Raw genomic sequence first — 16,188 nt, forward strand, 5'->3', positions numbered from 1 at the left:
GAAACGAGGTATCTTTCACTCAGTCTATACCACTTGAGCTACACACTTACTTTGTAACTCAGTAAACTTTGTGGGGCCCACCGTAAGTGTATGTGTCTTATCCATACCATCCATCCATTTTGCCAGCTCATATGAGGACAAGAACCTAAAATCAAAGTATATCCAAAACTCATCAAGTGAACCACACCACAGGAAATAGTGAGAATAATAATGTTTACAGTTGAAACTTACCGAAGGCCCAGCAGTGATGTTGAACATGTATATAAGGATACATAAGGTCACACAGACATGAATGAAGGGAAAACACAAATATCAGCTTAATCCAGAACTTTCGGCCCTAAGAATATTTCAATTTCCTACCACCATTCCCTATGATGGGGTCCACTTGAGCTTAGGATATGCTTCAATCTTGGTCTGGCTTATCAGTTGGGCTGACAGAGATGGTTGATGTCGTCCTTTATGGGCGCCAATTCAGTATATCCCTAACTGCGGGCCCACCTTGATTCATATTACTTACTTTACGGACCGTCCATTTTGAAACCTCAATTTAGGGTACGATGCAAAAAAACGAAGCAGATGCAAATCTTAGGTAGACCACACCACAAAAATATTAGTGATTAACTTATCATTTGAAACTTCTTTGAGGCCACTGGAATGTTTATTTACCATACCACCAGAATTTTAACTTACCACCCAAACTGTTGATAAGGTGAAAAAGATCTGGATGTAGGGACCATACAAATAACGGCTTGATCCAAAACTTTCGTGGCCCACAACAAGTTTTTAATGGTCAATCATCACTGTTTCATGTGGTGTGGTCCACCAGAGAATTACATATACTTTATTTTTGTGGTCATATAATAAAATAATCTTTCAAAATGGATGGACGGAGTGGATTTAATGTAAATGTATCAAGGTGGGCTCTACGTTTCCAACGATCCACCAAAGTCGTGTCCTGTCATTTTATAACTTCTTGTTTTAACATGAGCCAGCGAAACTAATGGACTCAGACGTTACAAGGACATCTTCACGGCGTCTTATCATTGAGACTGGAGAGAGAACGTAACGGACACGTACAGAGAAGAAAGACCAGCCGATCCGCCGGAGTGCTGGACACGTAGTCTTACTGATCGGGAGTCCATTCATCTTAGACTGAGGAATCCATTTCCCCACACGGTTGTTTTGAATCTAATCAGGTCATTCCGTATCCAACTGGACTTGTTGGACTGTCTTAGAGTATGTTTTGGGTGGAGATATTTACATAATATTGTAATGAAAAACGGTCATCATTTTGATTTTACAACTTAAGAAATAAGGAGTTTGTAATCACAACATTTTCAATTACATTACTAAGAAAATTTCAAAGTCTCATAAGCACATTCTTCTAGAAATTTGATGAAGTAATTACATTACAATTTTATCATTTACACGACAAGCTTCAGTTGAATATAAATGTTTCCAATAAATTGATAAAAGTTTTGGTGGGACCACCAATTATTTAAAATAAATTCCTTAGAACCATGCACCAGAAACCTCATAATCCAAGGTAATATTTTATGTAGCATGTAAAGCACTTTAGTTTTGGTGGGACCACCAATTATTTAAAATAAATTCCTTCCATCTGGTTTTATCCTTGAGTCCAGGGCTTGGGGCAAAAATCAGCTAGATCTATAACTCGGGTGGACCACACTACTAACGATGGATGAATGGGGATTGGATGTCAACCATAGGTTTTTGTGGGCCACCACGGCATGTATCTTTCATCAAACCCTTTAATTAAGTGTGACACAATAGGATGAAGTGAACGTACGAAAATCAACCTAATACAAAACTAAGGCAGGCCACACCATGAGAACTTATAGGTTTTAGTAGAAATTTTACATTGTTCCCATCGATGTGGTCCATAGGAGTTTTTTATCCATTGAATTTTTGCATGTATGGTTCTAATAACGTTTATCACCTGATGGACGGAGTAGATCTACATATACAACATGATGGACTCCACAGAGCGTAGGTGTTTTAGGCCGTGTAAAAAAAACATTTGTGGTAGACAATTCCGGTCATCCGCTTTTTGTATGCGTGCAACGCATGTTTACGTTCAAATCATGCTCCCAATAGACGTATAAATTGGATGGCCCACTCTTTTCTTTCCAAGATTCTCTTTGATGTCGACCTTAATAGAGGGTTAGGATCACATTTCCGGTTTGAATTCTTCACGGAGACTAATCTTTGCGGCTTCCACAAGAAGGGGTTTGGAGAGGAATATGCATGCCGTGTATGGTTACCATCTGCACCCTTGAAAGAGTGGGTAAGGTAAAGCTCTCCAACAAAGTTCATTCTATACATCGTAAGACCATAAGTCATGTAGAATACATAATCATGTATTTGTTTGAAAACATGATCCCTCTTGTACACGTTACCTAATGCAATGCAATACGTTATACTTACATGAAAGTTCAAGAAAATTTGCACAACTAGCTGACCAAATGTCCCATGCTCCCGAAGGTTGTTGAAGGTCATTGTCTCTCAAGTTTATAAATAGAGCATATAACAAAGAACTATAGGCCACACACCAACATAACAAAACTTAGCTCAACGCCACTTATCTATCAGTCTCTCATAGATGCTCATCTCTTTATTTTAGTTTAACTTCCCATCGCTCTCTAATAGCACTACTCATAGCATGAGGCCATAGTTTTTATTGTTAATTTCTCTTCACCCTTCATTGAAGACATTCTACTAGATCATAAGGAAGATCACTCAATTTCGAATGGTATGCTATGGAGCCCTTTTGTTATGTGTGCTAGGTGATTCTACCAGTCATCTTGTCACGAAGTTTGGTTCACACTAGATGACAAACAAATATTCGAATTACAACTACCTTATTTTCGTACTAAGTCCTTGAACAAATTATCACCCCGCCGACCATCTCACCACAAAGCCCAATTTTTCATGAATAGATTGGATGACAAATAAACCTCACTGTGGGCCCTAGGAAGGTTTCAATGTTAGACGTCATTATCCCCACAATTTCTTGTGGTCTGGTTGACTTGAGCTTTGGATATGCTTTAATCTTAGGCTCATGATGTAAGATGATTTGGAAAAATGGTTAGACGGTGTGGATAAGACACACACATCCAATGTAGGCTCCATAGAGTTTACTCATTATGGAATCTACCTTTTTTTAGCACGCACTCACACCACAATGGTTTTTCATCACAATGGGTACTCAAACCCATGTGTTGAAACTCCGTGTTGAGCCCAATACAACTAAACACTACGTTGAGCTTAATACAATTGGACACTGCTTTGATGAATCCTTGATTGTGGGCCCACCCTGATGTATGTGTATTATATCCATGCTATTCATCCATTTCCCTAAATCATTTTATGGAATGATGTAAAAAATGAAGTAAATTTAAATCTCAAGTGAACAACTGTAATGCTCCAAAAATCGACACCCGAGTACAAAAACCCTGGTCTCGAGTTCTCAGGTGAGAACCAAATGAAAATACACATGTGATCTCGTTCAGATTCACATTCATTTTACACATAAGCAATTGAGTAGCGCAATTTAAATTAGTAGATCCAAAGCGAGGTAAAGATAACAAAACTCAATAAATATATGGCTAACATTCAAAGTATAATCCGCCTAAATGAGGATTATATAAGCCACAAAATATATACGTAAGACAATTAAAGTGTAAAGTTTTCGGTTTTCGCCAAATCCTCTAAAACATAACAGCAGTAGCACAAGCTAATCTAAGTTTACCCGTCTGAGGTCTCGCTAGTACCCGCATCAATAATATTGCCTGATTGGTGTTTTAAAATACTGTCTTAGGTGGGAATGAGTAGCTAACTTAGTGGTTCTATTAGTTCTAAATTACACATGTTATCGACTTAATCAGCGCAGATAATGATAAACAAGAAATCAACCACTTTCTAGATACTCTTGTTAAATGCACGAATGAGATTATAAAATTATGCATGTGCCTTACAATCCAACACTTCCTCACAAGCGACTTCAACGCCTATTTTGCAAATGTCTTCACTCTCTCATCAAGCGACTCCAACGCTAAATCGCAATATCCTATATATTCTAATGCAATGCGATTGATGTGCATGATTAGTCGAGTGATTATTAATTCTAATTCATACAATAGATTGGCAAAGCTAAGATACCGACGTTATATCACAATCTTTATCCGGATCACGTGGCTTGTTAAGGCGTGTAACGGCTCCTTACCAGTATACTTTAATCAAAATTTAAGTATTACTCGGTATATCTCACAAATCAACAATTACAAAGGTATGACATGATACCCAAAGGCATGAGGATCAACCCGGGATAAGTCTTCACCCAAACACCGAGTATGATCACTCAGTTTTGAGGTACGGGCTTCTTACGTAAAACCAAATCACCACAAAATAAAAGGGCTCATCACTCAATTTCATTACGCTCGGGTCGTTCAAACGGTACTTTGACACTGAACCATCGGCCGGGTAATTTGATGGGGACTGTTTGAACAATAATTTATCATCTCTATTAGTGTTCACTGGTCACTATGGAGAGGCTCGTCACCCCAGCATAGGCTGACAGCTCGGACATGGTGTCCCATACCACCATGCCCGTCTCATGAGTCTTAATGGAGTCGTATCACACTAACGATTATGAATGAACTCATCTACTGGGAACCGGGTATCTTGAATTCAATTTGGTCATGTCATACATTATGAACATACATGATCAGTAAGTTGTTAGACTAGTTTGATTGACTTGAGAGAATTTCGGAACAACCGACATTGAGTGTAAGCATCCCTCGTAGTCCAACTACAGTTGGTCTTCCGTGTTCGACCTAGGTCGATTGAACAAGCATAGGGTGACCGACCTAACTCGGTTCACCCCTTATTTCGAGTGGTTAGCCGACGTCTGTCCCAACGTTTTAAGCAATTTTAAACATCACTATAAACTAGCCAGTCGTCATGCAGTCACAAGAAGGTTTCATATGAAGCGTAAATTCAATAACACTACTACTTAGGCATTTCATCAAACATTGAGCATCAATAGAAATAATACACTCACTTGAACATTTAATCAAACATGTGAGCATCAATAAAATCACACACTCACTTATGCATTCCATTAAACATGTGAGCATCAATAGAACAACACATTCAATTACTAACGCATTTTATCAAACATGTGAACATCCATAAACAAGCAATAACACATATTGCGATCAAATCAAAATGTGAACATGTTAGCATACATCAAGCTATTTATAAACAATAAATCATTAACTGAGATCCTTAAAATTCGATAAATGGTAACTTAAGAATAATGATCCGCACCTTTAATAAGGAAGAATCTCCGATTTTGAGCTCCCAGGGTTAGGGATTTGGAGGAAAACGATTCCTATATCAATTTTAAAGCAACTAGGTGAGATTCATGTAATTCCACCTAGAAAAACTTAGGTTGAAAAATATAGTTCGTTTCTTACCGCTCGATTACGAGTGTGATGGATTCAACGGATGAGAATGGTCGAGGCTAGGGCTTGATCGAAAGGAATCCATCAAGAACACTCCAACATCTCGCTCCTTCTCTCTTTCTCTCTTCATTTTAATGGCAAAATTCGTATGGGGAGAGGGGGTGCCCAAATAAGGGTCTTATATAGTTACAGAAGTGGTGCAAATGACCTTAAGACTGAGTTTTCATTATAATAGCCCTATGGTAGGGTGTTTCTAACATTTGAGGTCTACTATGGGGTGTAGGAGTCGATATATACCGTCGGATAGTTAGCCCTAATAATGATTTATATATAGATACGATCGACCCGCCATTTGGATGCATTGATCGACGGGTATGATCAGAAGTCAGTTCGACGGTCACCAATGGTCAATCGAGGCTAAGGCTATATAAATATATATAAGGTATTAACTTATGTTAGTGCACTAAATTTTGTCACGATCTAATAGTAAAAAAATCATAACTTTGGTAAAGACCGGATGCACACAAGTAACTTAAGTTATTGATTAATTCTGAAAATATTCACACATCTCATGCATTGTCTTTGCGAGTCCAAGTTGAGCGATTTAAGGTGCAATCTCAGCTCAATGTCCCACGATTGACATTAAGCCCGCTAAGACGAACATCTTTTTACAGTATAGGGTTTGGTGGCCCACTAACAAGCGATGTAAAGTTTGTTTGAAAAATCAGGACATTTTTGGGTGGTGAGATTTCTTGTCGCGACAATTAGGATTTGGATTAGCTAAGTTCATAGTGTGGCCTATTCGCGGGGAAATAGTGATTCGATCCTAATCACCTAAAACCGTTGATTATTAGGCTAAAGGAGTAACTATGTTATTTTGATTTATTAATTAAGATCTGATCCATAGTTGTCTCAGCTTTTGGTACGTCATTATTTAGTTGCAATTGCCTTAATTAGTCAATGATATATAGGTTGGTTAGGTTTGAACCCTGGATAAAGAAATTACGAGGCTAGACTCGATGTTTAAGTGATCGGACGGATTCGTTGGCTTCATACAGTTGATTAATTGGTATTTGTGCGGTTATTTATTAGTACTACCCGCACATAAGCTCATCTTGAACATTAAGGGTTAGTAATTGACAACGTAAGCTAATTACAACAAAAATTTCTAAGAATTTTTAGAAATCCAAACTAGCAAAAATCTAGGACATTATAACAACACCATAAGAAACATTATTGATTGAATGTCTGCCATTAAAAACTTTCTAAGGCTTACCATAACATTTATTTGCCATCTAACTTGTTGATTAAGTCACACAGACCTGAATGAAGGAAAAAAAAAAAAATCATCTTAATACAAAACTTTTGTAGCCTTTAAGAAGTTTTTAATGGTCAATCATCAATCATGGTTGTTTATATGAGTCAAACTGATATTTAGATTTACTTCATTTTTGGGCTCATCAAATAATATGTACAAGAAAGTGGATGAAGATAGTGGATATATATATATACACACACTCTCTCATGTCCATTCAATTGGACTATTCATAAGATCCAACCACTTTGGAAAATACTAGATTCGGTTATTTGTTTTTGCATTTTTTTTCATTAAAATTTGCTAACTGGAACCGGTAGATAGGGTAAGACAGATTGCTTGTAACCTTAGGTAGGGCCCACTGTGATATTTGTGATAAATCCACTCCATCCATCCATTTTGCTAGCTTATTTTAGAATGTAAGCTAAAAATTGAGGCAGATCCAAAACTCAAATGGGCTATACGGCGGGGGAAAAGTGGAGTGAGAAAGGCTTACCATTGAAACCTTCCTAGGGTCCACTCTGATGTTTATATGCCATCTAAACCTTCAAAAGGTTATGTGGGCCATGAATGTTTCATCGGTGGGCGTTCAATCCTCACTATTTCCTCTCATCTGGCCCACTTGAGTTTTAGATCTACTTCATTTTTGAGTTCATGTACTAACATGAGCTGTAAAAACGTATAGATGGGGTGAATTTCTCGTAAACGTCGTGGTGGGTACCACGCAGAGGTCGCAGGTATTCCGACACGCCACTCGGAACTAATTTGCGTACGCGGAGAACTATACTCCCGTGGTCTGATTCCATCGTGACCCACATTAGTGCTGTAAAAGTTCTGTAGGCCTGTTTTTAATCCATGCCATCTATCTATTTTTCCAGCTCATTTTAGGTAATGAGCCTACAAATGAGGCAGATGGAAGTCTCAGGTGTATCACACCATAGGAAACGCTGGTGATTGAATGGCCACCGTTAAAAGTTTATTCGGGAACACAAAAGTTCTGGATCAAGCTGATATTTGTGGGGAAGACAGATTGCTTGTGACCTTATCAACAGGATGGTTGGCAAAGAAACATTCTAGTGGCCGACAAGAAGTTTTTAACATTGCGCATAAAATCACCACTCCTCAGTAACATTCTACTGGCCAGCAAGAAGTTTTTAACATTGCGCATTCAATCACCACTCCTTACTATAGTGTGTTCCACGTTAGATTTGGATCTGCTTCAGTCCACGTTAGATTTGGATCTGTTTCAGTTTTGGGATGATGCTCTAAAATATACTGTCAAAACAGATGGACGGCATGGATAAAGCATGTCTACCGTAGTGGCCCCACAGTCATGAATCCTTGTAAGCCGCAGGCCGCGTTCATATCTGGCAAAGCCATTAGCTTAGATCTTTGCACGCTCGCGGATTGCCTATTGACGCTGTCAAAGACTTAGTAAGTAATGTACGGTTCATTGTGTGCCATCATGAATATATTTTTTTCATACACACTATGCATCCTTCTTTCTAAATCATTTTAGAGCATGAACTAAAAAATGAAGAAGATCCAAAATCTCATGTTAACCACATAATAGAAAACAGTGGTGATTGAACACTGACTATTGAAAAATTCTTAGGGGCTACATAAGGTTTTGAATGAAGCTGATGTTTATGTTCTCCGTTCATCTAGGTCTGCGTGACCTACTTGATAAGTTGGATGGTAAAGAAACATTACACAGGCCTTAGGAAGATTTTAATGGTGGACGTTTAATTACCACTATTTTCTTTTGGTGTGGTCCATTGAAATTTGGATCTGTATTGCTTTTGGGATCATGCACTGAAATTATTTAGAAAAGTAGATAGACAGTCCAGTAGCCATCTCTCTCCTCTCTACTGGCAGCGTCGGCCTCATATGTCTTTTACCCATGTATTCTTCTTTTCCCTCTTTCAAAGTAACGAGCACCGAAGTGTACGCCATGGGAAGCTAGGTGGGGGCCGTCATGATGTTCGTGCAAAATCTTCCCATGCTCATCCTTTTTGTTAGATCATGTTATGACTTGGGTCCAAAGCTGAGGCAGATCCAAGACTCAAGCAAGATGTACAATGGGAAACAGTGAGGATTGAACTTCACACTCTTTAAACATCCATGGGCCACAGAAGTTTTGGATTAGGCTAATAGTTTTGTGTTTTCAGTTAATCTCACCGGCAATAACCTTATCAAGGGTATGGATGGCATATAAACGTCATGGTGGACCTCAGGGAGGTTTCAACGGTGGGCATTTTCCAACTAAAAATTTTCCAGTCATGAGGCCCACTTGAGTTTTGAATCTGCATCATTTTTGGGCCATGACATGATTTGGTAAATGGATGGGCATGGTGGATTTCTTTCAAACATCACGGTGGACCCCACCGTTAGTAATAGGATTTTCTTCTTCTTTAAAAATATTATGGTGGATTTTCTTAGAACCTTCACAATTAGCAAACCATGATAAATGCAAGCGTATTGCTTTCAAAATTATTAAATAAGCCTTTTCTACTCTATTAATTTGGAAATTAAATGCTCTAAGAATAGCCTCAAACGGATAGCATCCCTGAGGGGACGCGGACAGCATGATATATATGTGCATTATGGAAGCCGTCCATCTATTTTTTTTTTATTTTTTTTTTCCGGATAATTATAAAGCGCGATCCCAAAAATGAGGGAGATCCAAATCTCGAGTGGACCACACCACAAGAAAACAGTGAAGATTGAATGCCGACCATTAAAATTTTCCTAAAGCTCACGGAAATGTTTATTTGTCATCCAACCTGTTGATTAGGCCACGCACACCTGGATGAAAAGAAAACACAAATATCAGCTTACTCTAAAAAAATTATAATCCCTAAGAAGTTTTTAGTGTGAGTGTTCAATCACTGCTCTTTCCCATGGTGTGATCGATATTAGATTTGGTTCTGCCTCATTTTTAGGCTCATGCCATAGAATAGTCTAGAAAAATGGATGGAAGTAGTGGATAGGATACATACATCATGAGGGGTCCACATAGCACCGTGTCAGTAAGCAATCTGTGTCCACCACGGGGAACACTTCATGCAAAAATCAGCTGCATCAACTGACCCAGCGTTTCGCAATTGTATTTTGCTATTAATCAATGGCAATACACTATTTTTTATATTGTGGCTCAGTTAATGATTTGATAGGTCTGATTTTTGCACCACGTGATCCTCATGTTGGAGCCAACCTACTAAGAGGATTGGATGTCGCACGCACTTAACCTGTTGGAAGCAATCCTCAGGGTGAACTGCTAACGGTGGTTCGACCAGTTGGATTTGAGAGCGACTCTCTCTATATATATCAAGGTTCTCTCCATATATATCAAGGTAGGCCCACGGGATACACCGATCTCGGTAGATCCCTATATCCCATGTAACTTTAATTTCATCCAGTTTTGACAAAGTCACATAATCTTCTTATTCAAAGAATGCCGATTGCCTCGCAACCCGCCCGTCCCTAAACATGAACATGTAAAACGGGGCACTGCATGTGACGTATTTGTTTATCCACGCCGTCAATTCTTTTTCTCATATCTCAGATCATGTTAAGGCGTGAGCTCAAAAATAGGTAGATCCAGCGCTCAAGTGAGGCACACGAAATAATAAGCTTGGGTTGCGTTGAATGCATAAAGCATTAGATGCCAGAGTCATCTATATTGTATTACATTTGATCGTTGGATCTGCTTCATTTTTTGGCTCATAACTTAAAATGATCAAATAAAAGAGATGAACGGAGTGGATAAACAGATAAATCATCTATGTTGTGTTACATTTGATCGTTGGATCTGCTTCATTTTTTGGCTCATAACTTAAAATGATCAAATAAAAGAGATGAACGGAGTGGATAAATAGATAAGTCATCTATGTTGTGTTACATTTGATCGTTGGATCTGCTTCATTTTTTGGCTTATAACTTAAAATGATCAAATAAAAGAAATGAACGGAGTGGATAAACAGATTATAGCATGGTTGGCCGAAAAGAAGGTGGACCGTAAATTGACCGTAACATTTGATCCAAGTATCATTACGGCGCGCCTGACCAAGTATCAAGAACTGAAGTACGACGAGAACTCGAGGACGAGTTCTTTTGAAGTAAAATGGACTAATGTAGACCGGGCGGGTTGCGGGCACTTTCATGTCTAAGATGGATTAAATAAGGCTCGATCGAACGCAGAAGTCATCAAGACCATCAGAACCTTAAAATAAGCATATTTCACAAGCCAGAATGAGTTACTTGATGTGTCATATATGATTTTGGAGTAGGACGAGCTACTTTATCCAACCAACCCGGCACATGCCGAATTTGCATGATTTCATCATATCGACGGTCAAATTCCATCTATATTTTCGTTTTTACTATTTTTAATAAGTTTAGTTTGATTATAACTCTTCATCCTTTAGGCTTTAGGAGTTGTGTAGTGTTTAAAAAAAATTAGAAAAATAATGTAGGACACTTACAATAAATAATAAATTTATTGTTTATTGTAAGTTGCAAATTTTAGGGAGTTTTAGTTATAATTTAATTACTAAGTTTATTCCAGGTCTTGATATTCTTATTTAAATGGTTGTTGGCTCATTTATTTTATGTATTAATATTTAATAAATTTATTTTGACTTCATAGAATTATTTTTAGTTTTTATTTCCCATGTGATTCGACAAGTATATGTGACAAGTCCGATGAGCTTTGTGAAGCTTTTTGAATCTGAAATAGTTATCGCTTTACGTTCATCCCTGCGTCAAATACGCAATCCGCGTCCTTTTTGAAATGTGCTGGAGATAGCATGTTCGATAGACAGTCAACCTACACCAAATGCACGCCCATCTTCTCGAAGGGAAATGCACCATATGTAAATAGCACCATACGCCCTCTTCCCTCCTCATTTCACGCCATCTTTTCTCTCTGTCCAACATGCAATCTCTTCAAACCCCCACACAAAGCCTTCTCCTTCTCCTTCCATCTTTACTCTCCCTCACTCTCTTCTTATCAACAACTACATCCCAAGACGATCCAACGCTTAGCACAGACCCTTTCTACTACTACAATCAATGCGCACCGTCCACGTGTAACGGTCTCAACCTAACCTACCCTTTCTCCTTCCATCGCTTCTGCCGACTGCCAAACGTCCAATCCTCATGCCCCAACAACCAATACCTCCTCCTCCACTGCCCAACTAACGACGACAGTTTCCGAGTCATCGGAAACTTCACCTCCGACTCCACGCGCGCGTCTTTCACCGTTGCCAACCAAGCGCTCTTTAGCTGTGGCAGGGTATCCGGGCCATCCTACAACTCCGACGCTCGAGTCTTTGTACTCTCCTCCGGTTTCACCGAGGGTACGCACTTCAAATGCAACAATCGCCTTGAGTTGGGTGCGAGCCTCCAGCCCGCCTCCTGTCTGGGATGTCCGGGCCATGATGGCTCCAGCTTCTGCTACTATGCGCCGGGGTTCGTGACGCGACTCGGGTGCGAGGTGTTCCATCTGAGAACGCCGGTGGGTTTCAACGTGAGCGCCGAGAGGGATCTGAGGGCGTATTTGAAGAAGGGGTTCGGGTATTGGTATCCTAAGCCGTTAGATTGTCAGGGATGCGAAGCCTCCGGGGGTCGGTGTGGGTCCCACCCGCTATCCGCGGCGTTCGTGTGCTTTTGCACATCCAGCGTCCATCGGTTTAACTGCTCTGACGGTACGTGCGCGCTGTAATTCGGTCTGACATGCATCATATCGAATTCGATACCCAGGTCGGTGCTGGAAAAGCTCCGTGGGCCCATCGCGATGTATGTATTTCATCCGTGCCGTCCATCCGTATTTCCAGCTCATTTTAGCTCATAACTCCAAAAATGAGGTAGATACAAATCTCAGGTGGACCACACCACAGGAAACAGTGGTGATTGAATGCCAACCATTAAATAATTCTTTAAGGCACAAAAATTTTCGATCAAGATTGACATTTGTGTTTTCCATTCATCCAGGTCCGTGTGACCTATTCAACAGGTTGGATGGCAAATACACATTACAGTTAGCCCAATGAAGTTGGTGTGGACCACTTGAGATTAGAAAAGTCCCGTTTTTTTTAGCTCGTGCCCTAAATTAATCTCATAAAATGGATGGACTTGGCAGATAAAATACATAAATCATGCATGATGGTCATAGCACCAACCACTAAGAGAGGTCACTAGCAGTCGACTCTCACTGCACACTCGGATTCGACAGTGACACCTCCAGACCAAGCTTTCTTCATGTCGTGCCTACATCTTAGCACAAATTCCAGCTTAATGTGGAATTTTTGTACACCCAGCCCAAATTCCAGCGCAATGTCGAATTTTTGTACACCCAGCTTGCCCCAATTAAGAAGCAATTCTGAAAACTAAAAGAAACGCTTAACCTTACAAAAAAAAGGGGCCATATAATGCATATGTAATATCTATTCCCACCATTAAAAGTGTAATCCATGTTAGGTCGAGGGGAAAAAAATGAGGCTTACAAAGAGAGGTGCACCTGTGATTATTATAATTAAGGCCTACTGTGAAGATTATATAAAATTCTATCCAACTATTAAATACCACGTGATGATTTAGGCATGAGGCCCTAGCATCATGTCAATCATATGAGGGAAAACAGTTTGGAGAGCCAGCATTGCCCAATACATTGTGGTTTACTTGAAACATGAATAGAACTGATTTTTGGTTCATGCATCATGTCCATCATACGAGGGAAAACAGTTTGGAGAGCGAGCATTGCCTAATGCATTGTGGTTTACTTGAAAGATGAATAGAGCTGATTTTTGGTTGATGGGCCTAACATGGATGACAAGCTTGATGGCCGGGATGGATTTCACATTAATGCCATGGTGGGATCCACTGAGCTGTGATTTCTTCTCTCATTCCCATTTATTAATATTAGTTACGCCTTGGGAGTCCAACCAATTGAGATGAATGCGGAAGCTAGCAGATTGCGTACTGCCCGTCTAGAAGGAAATAGGTCAAGGCAGGGGCTCTGTGGGACCCACCATGATGTATGGGTTTTATCCAAGCGGTTCATTCATTTTTTTTAAACATTATTTTACGATGGGATCGAGTGGATATTTGTGTTTTCCTTTCATATTGATAGATTGGTGGGCGGGATTAGGAAGCTCGGACAATGTCTGATCCAAGATCAGACGAGTAAGCGGTTAAAGTGAAAATTCAATTCATCATTTTCCTCACTGACATAATAATGTGGCTCAATTAGGAATGACTGAGGACCTTCAAACATGGGTCACAGGAAGAGGATCTGGACCGTCCAAATTACTCATTGAAGGTAATTCTATATGTCATGGTGACTCATTTCTGCAAGAAAGTATATTTAGCACTTAAAGTTGATGAAATGATGATCAGGTAGTGGGGCCCATCCACTGATTGAGGCACGGGGTACTGTGACCAGGGATGGGGTGGGCCCCACCATCTTATCAGAATAGGACCATTGATCCAGTGGCCATTGTTGGAGAAGAAACCCTGAACTCAGCTCTCTTCTTTTATTCATTTGATGCAGTTGTTTCTGCTTCAGTGGCCATTTTCTTACCTGTTCTTGCACTGGTAGCAACTCTTATTATCATCCGAAGAAGAAAGAGGAAGTTGGAATCTGAATGCGAATCTGGCACAAGCTCCGAAGCTTTCGCAGGAATATCTCAAACCAGGTATTCCTATTCCCAACTCAAGAAGTTCACCTACAACTTCTCAACAAAGCTTGGGGAAGGAGCATTTGGAAGTGTCTACAAAGGGATCGTTCATGCTCACGGGCCCGGTGGTGTCCATGTAGCAATCAAGCTCTTGAAGGCATCGAAGCAAAGCGAAAAACAATTCATGACTGAAGTTGCGACAGTCGGGAGGGTCCACCACAACAACCTGGTCCGGATGCTCGGTTACTGCGTCGACGGCATGAAACGAGCATTGGTTTATGAGTACATGGAAATGGGATCACTTGATAGATACATTCGTCGCACCAACAAAGAAGATTGCAGCGATTTTGAACATCTAAGTCCTAAACAAATGTACAACATCGCGTTGGAAACTGCTCGAGGAATATGGTATTTGCACCAAGGTTGTAGGAGTAGGATTCTGCATTGTGATATCAAGCCCCACAATGTTCTTCTAGACTCAAATTTCTCGGCGAAGGTGGCGGATTTTGGGCTTGCAAGGATGATTGACAAGGACCACAGCCATGTTTCATTGACAGGAGCACAGGGAACGCCAGGGTATGCAGCGCCAGAGATGTGGTCGCAGGCCTATGGGCCAGTAACAGAGAAGTCAGATGTTTACAGCTATGGGATGCTTGTTTTGGAGATGGTGGGTGGGCGGAAGAACTACAATCAAGCGGCGAGTGCATCTAGCCAGGAATATTTCCCCGAGTGGGCATTCAACAGAATTGAAAGAGGGGAAGTTCCTTTACTGAGGGAAGTAATAACAAGGTTAGGAGATGATAAGGAGGACATGAAACTGGTAGAGAAGATATGTAAGGTGGGGCTATGTTGCATTCAGACTGTCCATTCGAATAGGCCCACCATGGGGAGAGTGATCCAAATGCAGGAAGGAGACGTCGAAGGCATAGAGATTCCCCCTCATCCATTTCCACAGACTGCTAAAGGTGCAGGGAATTACAGGTCGAATTCTCTGGCCCACCCGAGTTCTAGTGGACCGATGGATCCCTGTTGAGACAGGCCATCCTTTGACCATAGTAGTTCATCAATAGGTGAGAAAATAACTTGTGTTTTGATGTGTGTATGATTAGATTTCCTGTGTTGCAAGATATCTATTGGGGATACAATGCTCACAGCAAATTACAGCTGCTCAGATTCCCTTGGGTGTTTTTTCTTACATTGTAAATCGAAGTGTCATGATGCTATATTTTCATGGGCATTAATTTGATTGCAAAGTGGTTGATCAGTGAAAGAACTGGGTGCTTTTGGATGCACCGATGGATTTGACCGGGAACATTATAATGCTTCCTAGTATTCATAATTACTTAATGAGAAGTAGCTCTTAAATCACACTAAAAGAGATTGGATTTGGACTATGCAGGGCTCTCCTTATGAATGCTAAGAACAAAATTGCAGTATATTTTCTCTTTATTTCCACTTTATTCACCTAGCAAATGCAGCTAGGGGTGCAACTTGGGCCGAGCTTAAGCACACCCAACTGATCCAACCTCAATGGTGCAATTTGGGTTGGGCTAAACTGCTTCCAACTAGCCCAACCTGAATTTTAGGTTGGGTTGGGTTGAGGTGGGTTGGGATTGGGCTGGAAATTCTCAATGCGACCCCAGGTTGGCTTGGGCTTGCGTTGAGGCCTTGGGCAATCCAACCCACCCCGAACCCGAACCTA

The 16,188-nt window shown here is 40.3% G+C and overlaps 1 protein-coding gene across 1 annotated transcript; it reads left to right on the forward strand.

Moving 5' to 3' along the window:
* The first annotated feature begins 11,738 nt into the window (after positions 1-11,738).
* Positions 11,739-15,622, forward strand: LOC131244387 (rust resistance kinase Lr10-like). Its single transcript, XM_058244002.1, has 3 exons — positions 11,739-12,515; positions 14,060-14,128; positions 14,360-15,622. The coding sequence occupies exons 1-3, from the start codon at positions 11,744-11,746 to the stop codon at positions 15,517-15,519; spliced, it is 2,001 nt and encodes a 666-aa protein (XP_058099985.1). The 5' UTR covers positions 11,739-11,743; the 3' UTR covers positions 15,520-15,622.
* Positions 15,623-16,188: the final 566 nt, after the last annotated feature.

The sequence above is a fragment of the Magnolia sinica genome, chromosome 4 (genome assembly GCF_029962835.1).
Source record: "Magnolia sinica isolate HGM2019 chromosome 4, MsV1, whole genome shotgun sequence".
Lineage (NCBI taxonomy): Eukaryota > Viridiplantae > Streptophyta > Magnoliopsida > Magnoliales > Magnoliaceae > Magnolia > Magnolia sinica.

Bases quoted from the DNA above. Each gene is read 5' to 3' on its own strand.
- LOC131244387 (XM_058244002.1), top strand. From the start codon at position 11,744: ATGCAATCTCTTCAAACCCCCACACAAAGCCTTCTCCTTCTCCTTCCA. The intron at 12,516-14,059 runs GTACGTGCGCGC...TGGCTCAATTAG, and splicing joins TCGGTTTAACTGCTCTGACG to GAATGACTGAGGACCTTCAA. The intron at 14,129-14,359 runs GTAATTCTATAT...CATTTGATGCAG, and splicing joins GTCCAAATTACTCATTGAAG to TTGTTTCTGCTTCAGTGGCC.